The 8,592-nt window shown below is 35.6% G+C and overlaps 1 protein-coding gene across 1 annotated transcript; it reads left to right on the forward strand.

Annotated features, from left to right (window-relative positions):
• Positions 1-492: 492 nt before the first annotated feature.
• Positions 493-6,004, forward strand: LOC117116843 (zinc transporter 9-like). Its single transcript, XM_033260935.1, has 6 exons — positions 493-712; positions 1,248-1,406; positions 2,143-2,257; positions 2,868-2,997; positions 3,656-3,769; positions 5,363-6,004. The coding sequence occupies exons 1-6, from the start codon at positions 622-624 to the stop codon at positions 5,405-5,407; spliced, it is 654 nt and encodes a 217-aa protein (XP_033116826.1). The 5' UTR covers positions 493-621; the 3' UTR covers positions 5,408-6,004.
• Positions 6,005-8,592: the final 2,588 nt, after the last annotated feature.

Genomic DNA, 8,592 nt, shown 5'->3' on the forward strand with positions numbered 1-8,592 from the left:
AGAGATTTGAATGCAAAGCCAAAATTAAAGTTTTAAAGTGTTGCCTTTGTTATTTTTTTCATTTACATGCACTTACAATACTTAAAACTGCATTAATAAAAATAATATTAAAATAATATTAATAAAAATATAAAAAGGTATATAGAATAATTAAAGATAATAACGATATACTTGTGGTCAAGTTGACATGGGGCTAGCAGGTAGGCCTATGACCTACGGTAACTCAGCTTGTAACTAGGCCCACTAGTTTAGCCTCTTTTGCTCTAGCCTTTAATAGGAATGTAGGCCTACCTATTTACTTCTGGTACTACTACTATAGAAGGGGGTACTAGCTGTTGTTGTTGTAGGTAGTATTACATCCCATAAATCGGTAAGATTTCATAGGCCTACCGTAGGTAAACATACCGTAATATATAAAGAACAATACAGTAAAGGTAATAGAATACTCGAGCGTCACGACATTGCGAAGTGCCTGCTCTTGTTCGTATCAAACTCGAGTCGAATCAATCCGAGAAGGCCCGAGTGTAGTTTCATGCAAATGTTTTGTACGGGAAAAAAAATCGTGTACAGGGCTTGAAAATATGTACAGATTATTATCAAAATTTAAATAACTTTTTATCCATGTTTAATTTTCTGTTAGCCACACTTATGGCAGCTGTTAGTCATATAAAGGCACAAGCAAAGAAGAAACAAATTTCCTTTAAGAATTATGGTAAATTATTCACTGCTTTTTCTATAAATTTTTTTGTGGTATCCATTGTTATTTTTTTAAATTATTCATCATCATCAGCCTGTCATCATGGCCTATTCTTTGCCAGATTATTATTATTATTATTTGTAGTAGTAGTAGTATTATTATTGTTGTTGTTGTTGTTGTTGTTGTTGTTGTTGTTGTTGTTGTACCATGAAGTCACATGATTAGAACTGACCTGAAAAAACATGTGAATTGCTGCTTGTTTGGAAACACTTCGTCATATAAGTTTAAAAATGTATGTAATTGATAAAAACATATTTTTTCAAATAATAATAGTTGTATTTACGCTGTTTATCAACAGCGACTTCCAGCAACAACAGCTAATTTGCGATGCGTGATTAACTCCGTAGATCATCGCGGTTACTGATCTGTTATGCGGAGCTACTAATACCGTTTACACTGCCACTTAACACCTATATCAACAGATAAATGCGATCATCACAGTGATCTCCTGCCCTGGAAACAAGGCTAAAATTATTCTTTTCTTGTCAAGTTCTGCAGAGCAAGGACCCTAGTGTCAATGTGGTGTTACTTGAAGATTCTGTCGCAGTTCTTGGCGTTAGTGTTGCTGCCATCTGTATGGGACTGACATCATTAACTGGAAGCCCTGTCTATGATGCTCTTGGTTCCCTTATGATAGGAGGTCTTCTAGGTAATCTTTGTGTTAGCATTATCTTGACCAAGAAGAATAAGCCTGGCTGGCTCACATCAAACCAATATCATATCATGATGTTTGATGTGAACCTGCCTGAGCTAAGTTCATGATCTTGGAACTCATGTTCATATTCTTTGTGAATTGTTGAAATATATACTAAACAAGTTTTAGTTATGTTTAATAAAAGTATAATCTCACTAGTATGTAATTAAAAACTTTATGTGGACTATAACTTTACTAATCGGTTGGCCATACAAGTAGCCATTTAAATGCATGACCATGAGTTTTTATAGCAGGAACCATTTGGTTTCCCAACATTGACATCAAGGTGTTAATCCCTAACTGTGCATTTCGCTTGTATTTTTGAACAAGGCACTTTATCTGCATTGCTTCGATCACCACCCGGGAGTATAAATGGGTACCTGTTGGGGTTGCCTGCTCCTGCGCTGATTACCAGCAGCAACACTTAGCATGTGGACCAAATGACAAGGGAAAAGTGCGCTTTATAACCTTAAGGAAGAGGTGCATTAAAAATGCATATACCACTAACAGTTTACACTGCCATTGTCTTTTACTTACTTTATAAAGGAATAGGCATGAACTAACTGACCTTCTAATTATTAAAGGTTAAATCATTACATCAATAATTTTGAGTAGTATTGTTTATAAACAGGATAGAAAATGGAGAATTTAGTATTGATTTCTCTGCTGTTTTTTTTGTCCCTCTTCATAGGAGTAGTGTCAACATTTCTAATCTACACAAACACTGAAGCACTAGTTGGTCGTTCAATACCACAGGATCAGTTGACTCATATTAGTGAGGCCCTTGAAAATGATGTCATGGTCAGGTGAGAGTATGAGCCAATTAAATCAGTTTCATTATTGGTGAATTGGACAATGAAAACAAGTTTTTGTAGACATATAATCATTTGTCTGTGTGGCCATCCCCTCACAAGATGACTTGGAATAACTAAGAGATTTAGGGTGTTCCAATCCCACATTCACTTCTTATACAAAAATTATTTTTAAGGAAAATAGGGTGGAGGAGTTAGGTTATGTTTTTTTTTTTAAATATTTATAACCATTTAACATTAAGGTTGCACTTAAGTGCTTTTAAAGTGGAAGGGACTAGGCTGAAAGGAGAGAGTTGGGAAAAAAAATTTGGGAAAAATAAAAAGGGTCTGAAAAAATATGGGTGCTACATGTATCTTCAAATGGTCGTATCTGTATGCTTGAGTATTTTGTGAGTGTCTGAAATATATTAAAAAGATATACACGCATCATAACATTCTTTATAAACTCTTTAGTGGTGAAACCTTCAAAAGCTTGGTTACCCTTAACATGTAAAACTGAGAGGGCACTATTGATATGGACAAATAATTGCATATTATAACAATGTCAGTGCTAAAATGTTGATGAATTAATTATGAAAAAATACAAAATATGTAATAATTGCAGAGGTGTTTATGATGTGAAAGCCACTGTTATGGGAGTGGATAAAATCAGATTTAAGGCGGAAGTGGATTTTGATGGACAAGAGGTAACCAGGTCGTACCTTGATCACCAAGATATAGAATCTATGTTACAGGTAACTTTTTATGCTGCAACTTTTACCTATGAATACAAAGAGCTTGCAAGTTATTATAGGAGCTTGTATCTAGATTTTAATTAATATTTTGTAGGCAAGTCAATATCATTACTGTATTAAAATCTCGATTCCCTATCCTGGTTATCTGTTTACATTGTTGGTTATTTCTTGATACATTTTTTTTTTTTTTTTCAAGTGCTTACATTTTTTTTTTTTTTTTTCAGGCGCTTACTAACAAAAATGTAGTGTTCTCTTACTATATTTTTATTCAGGTTAACTTTACTGGGTACAAGGTGCATTATAAATGTTCATTAATATTAAGATCAGTAAATGAGTTCTGCTAACGGTATGTTTTTTTGTTTCTCTTCTCTACAAAGGATATGAAGTACAAGTCAATATCATTACTGTATTAAAATCTCGATTCCCTATCCTGGTTATCTGTTTACATTGTTGGTTATTTCTTGATACATTTTTTTTTTTTCAAGCGCTTACTAACAAAAATTTAGTTCTCTCTTACTATGTTTTTATTCAGGTTAACTTTACTGGTACAAGGTGCAGTATAAACGTTCATTAATATTAAGATCAGTAAATGAAGCATAAGATCAGTAAATGAATTCTGCTAACGGTATGTTTTTTTGTTTCTCTTCTCTCTACAAAGGATATGAAGAAGTTTGAAACCTTAGAACAACTAGAGCAGTTTATGCTTCGTCACGGTGAAAATATCATTGATAATCTTGGCATGGAGGTAGATCGTATAGAGAAAGAAATTAAGGTACGATGTGTTTTTAAAATAGTTTGTGTGCTCGCATATAAGAAATTTGTGTTCAGATGCTTATATAAGCATAACATCTGTAGTGAAATCAGTAACATACTGTAACCATTAAATCTTATAATGAATCTCCCATTCCCTTACTGTTACCCTACCATTTATTAATTAATCATTTTCCTGTGTTTTGGTCATCTCTTCCAAATAGAGTTGAGGATACTTCCGTTACTTGCTCATCTTCAGACTTTTTTTTAATAGATTCTTTATGGTCAATTTTAGTTCAATTTTATTTTATATTATTTCATTTCATTTCACATTTAGCAGCGGGTAGCCCGTCACACACAGTATACACAAACAGTCAAAAATCTAAATATATAACTTAATTTTACATTTAAACTTTCTAAACGAATCATAATAAATATCAATAGAATTATCTTTACCAACAAGCGAATTATGAAATTTAGGTATTCGAACAATAAAACTAAATTTAGTAGCATTAACTCAAAAAAATTGAACATCAAATAAGGAAATAGCAGAATTACGACATCAAACATTTTTAACAGATAAGCCAAAAACAGAATTAAGATCAGAGCCATAAACTCCATCTTTTGCAATTATAAAAAAAAAAAAAAAATGAATTTATAAGTTTTAGTCTTTTATTGCTTTGTATCTTGTTTGTGGGTTTTCCTTGTTTTGTCTTTGTTCTTTGAAAGTTTAATGTTTTGCGACTTCTGGCTCACGATGGCTTCATTAGATGTCCCAAGACCTGTTTTTGAGGCGTAATAAATAAATGAAATGAAATTCATCCTTCTAGTACACTTGTCTAAACTGAGCTCTCCACCATGTAACTAAACTCGCTGTGCGTTTGAGACCGTCTATGCCGATGTGGAAGCGTTTTGGCGCAGCGGGAATGGTTTGGTTTCCCAAACTCGAGGTCAGGGTTTCAATCCCTCGCTGTGCATTTCGCTTGTGTCCTTGAGCAAGGCACTTTATCTATGTTGCTTCTCTCCACCCAGGAGTATAAATGGGTACCTGGTGGGGGTTGCCTCCTCCCACTCGAAGATGGCAGCTTCCAGTAACCTCAATGGCAGTGTAATATAACAAAGTTAAGGTTACTTACATTTTACATCATTTTAAAAAGTAATCACAGTAAAGTTATAGTTTGGCCATTGTAACCTGTCTATTTGGCAATGTATCCATAGCCAGGTATAGCCAGGTACTTCATCTGCATTGCTTCTCTACACCCAGGAATGTAAATGGGTACCTGGTGGGGTTTCCTGCTCCTGCGCTGATTACCAGCAGCAACACGTAAGCATGTGGACCCAATGACCAGGGAAAAGAAGCGCTCTGTATCTGGAAAGAAAGGTGCTATATAAATGACCAGATTATATTAGATTAGCTGTTTAGCTTTGTCTGGATTATCAAATTTTCTTTTACAATCAATTGTTGTATGCCCATATATAGTCATGATGTGCCTATATATGGCCATGATGTGATATCATCATGACCATATTTAGACATGTCACATATTTTGTTGTCAAATAATGATAGCCTTGAGACAGGACTTGATACATAGTGTTGTTTTTCTTTTCTCAACAGAATGTGAATCCTGACGTCAGACATGTTGACCTAGAAATCCTATGAGGGTATGGTTGAGGGCGCTATACACAGCATATTATGATCATTAACATTTTATTGATGTCGGAAAAGTAGCTTTCAGACTAAACCATTCATGGACTTTTATCTGTATAGAAAAATGAAGACTCAGAAAAACAATAAAGCTTCTACGGCCCTTGTGAACTGATTGGCTTACCACTTTCGATGGGCGTTCCTTATTTTTTAATGGAAACAATTACAAAATGGCATACAAATAATAAGTGTTACAATATTTCATACCTACATATATTGAGCACAAATCATAAAATTATTGGATACATATTTATCTTTATAAGTATATTACATCTCTGTACGTGTGTATGAAATTGATATCCCCTCGTTTAAAAAATTCTGGATCCGCCTCTGGTTTTACCTCAAAGAAGTGTTCAGGGGACTATTTTCCTGTATTTCAAGTAATTATTGGAATATTTGACGAAAATGTCCCAAGTTGTACATTAACAGAGAAATTCTAAAATGAAAACTATAATATGTAACAATGTTTATTTGCTTGAGAGTAATATTCATAACTTGAAGCTTTTACTTCGGAAAATCAAATAAATAACCAGTGAGTAGTTTTTCTATTTATTTATATATTTTATTCTCTCTCTTGTTACTCACATATTTTGTTTTCTTGCCCTCATCGAAATTTAATCATGATTCTTTTGTTTATATTTAGTTTATATTTAATTATAATAATCTGATTTATATTTTGATATTAAGTTCTTTTTTGTGTGTGATCCACTAGTGAAATTAGTGCTGTGTCACTGAATATTCTAATACAGAAATAAATTCATTTTATGTTTGTATTGGATTGGATTTATGCAGTGTAGACACCAAGGATAGCCCACAAACGTCTAGAAGACTTAGTTCCAGTGGGGTCCTTCTGGTGGTGATTGGGCAGCACACCGGGAGACAATCCCCTACTCTTTTCCAAAGAGTTACTGCGTTCTTTAACGTGCACATGGGCCATAAATGTACACAGGACCAAAGGCTTAAATGTCTCATCCGACAGACGGTGCGCTATTGTAACTTGTATTTCAGCCCTCAGCTGAAATACAAGGATAGGCAGCGATGGGAATTGAACCGGGGACCTAGATATCTCCACGGTTCAGCGCACACACAGTGGCTACCACCAGATTAGCCGACTGAGCTAAGCTCCTCTCTTGATAAATTAATAAAAAATCTTTAAATTAACAGGTAGACTATGCTGAAAATACTAAAATGAAAAGTGATTTAAATTTTTTTTAATGACTGATGAAGACATTGGTTAATTTGGAAAAAATTAGCTAAATTTTAATAAAATAGATTTACTCAGTAATATATTTGTCAAATGGTCAAACCTGTGTCTTGTAATTGGATCTTTCCACAGTGCAAATCGAATTTAAAAATTGACCAATCAAAACAGCACCAGGAATGTTCACTTGGCCCACAATTACTTCATACTTTTGTGAGACCTTGGCAACAAAATTCAAGGGGACGGGCTTGATGGAAAGTTCCATTGCCAATCTGGCAACATGTCTGTAGACAAAGACACTGTATCAACGAGGTCTTCTGTTGAGGAATAATCGGAAACTAGTAGGTTTCAGGGGTGGATCCAGAGATGTCCAAAAGGGGGGTGGGGACGAAATTTGGGCTTATAGAGACAACATTGAAGTAGGAGGTCAGTGGGCATGCCCCGCGAAATGTCTGTGTTTTAGACGCCCGAAAATAAAATTTGAGGCGTTCAGGTTTTTCGTTTTTTCTTTTTCTTTTTTTTTACACCTTTCAAAAGGTGGGGGGGGGGGAGGCGAGCCGCCCCCACCCCTAAATTCGTCGCTGGGTTTAAACATTTTCGAACATTCTCCATCAGGGCGGATCCAGCATGCTTCTGCTTGTAAGTGTCGTATGGAGTTTTTCCTAAATATATGCCTGATTTGTAATTAAAATATGTTATGCTGCTGCCATGGTACTCGCACTTTTGTCACCCCTGTATCCGTCACTGTCCAGTGAGCTTAATTTGTTCCAATCGCTGGGGTAAAGAGATAGTGCGTAGAGGCATCGCAGTTCTGTTGTGTAAGACTAGTATTATTATCTCAAAATAAGAATGAAGGCCATTACATATTCAATTGTTTGGAAACTGATGAATATTGCATGTTCTCTCTATATAGGGGTAAATAATTTCATATTACAACATTCAAATAATTATGTCACCTAAATAGATTCTTGTAATTTCATTGGTGAATTTCGTATTACGTAACATTGTTTATTTACACTATAACGTCACTCATAATGAAAATGTATTTCTATCCATGCATTTTTGTTCCATTGGATGCCTCAACCGTAGCATCTTTTCATTTGTTAAAATAAAATGGACTGTAAACTGGAGATTTTGAGATTTTTGTATGATAGGAAAGAAATGCAAGAAAAGAAGGAGGAGAAGGATGGAAAAGAGAATGTTTATCCAGTACCCGACCGAGTTACATTTTCTCGCAATTCACATTGGCGGATCTGGGGGTGGGGGTCATTGGTCCTGACCCTTCCCTTGGGCAACAAAAAAAAATGGAGAAAAGAAAAGAATTTAATATAGACCTACCTTTTCAGGATCCGTGAGCTGACAACTCAGAAGTCCGGAAAGTTAATTTCCCGCCACCTAGGAATCAACATTTTTTCCTGGGAAGAACCACAGGACCCCCCCCCCCCTTTCTTTTTGGGATTTATCAATTCATGGAAAAAAAATACGTATGCAACTTACTCAATCTTTTTTTATGTATGTATACACACACTAAGTCTGTGGTGTTCTACACTCTTCATCCTCGCCATGTCACTATCCCATCACATGTCATCAGCACCTACTGTACAGAAACCGCTCTGGCAATAAGAAAAGTGCATGCAAATAACGTTATCTTTTTATTGCCGGTCCCTAATATTGGGTCTAAAAGCACAATTCTGGGCCATCTCAGGCGTATTCACCGCTGGGGGGGGGGGGGTAGCGCAAAATCACGGTCAAGTACTTTAAAATCACCTAAAATCACCTTATTTTGCGAATTAGCGCCCTCAACCGGTCACCTTCGCCCCCACTTCACCTTCGCCTCCACCCACCCGTAGATATGCCACTGAGATATGGCTCCACCCCATCAGCACCCCCATTTCAAGACTAGATACGCCATTGGCCATACAAAGCCTGTCTCTTATAC

This window comes from Anneissia japonica, unplaced genomic scaffold, assembly GCF_011630105.1.
Source record: "Anneissia japonica isolate Jap-2015-1 unplaced genomic scaffold, ASM1163010v1 scaffold40305_len23432_cov98, whole genome shotgun sequence".
Lineage (NCBI taxonomy): Eukaryota > Metazoa > Echinodermata > Crinoidea > Comatulida > Comatulidae > Anneissia > Anneissia japonica.

Coding starts and splice junctions, on each gene's coding strand:
- LOC117116843 (XM_033260935.1), top strand. CDS start 622: ATGTTTAATTTTCTGTTAGCCACACTTATGGCAGCTGTTAGTCATATA. Junction 1,407..2,142: donor TATGATAGGAGGTCTTCTAG/GTAATCTTTGTG, acceptor CCCTCTTCATAG/GAGTAGTGTCAACATTTCTA. Junction 2,258..2,867: donor GAAAATGATGTCATGGTCAG/GTGAGAGTATGA, acceptor TAATAATTGCAG/AGGTGTTTATGATGTGAAAG.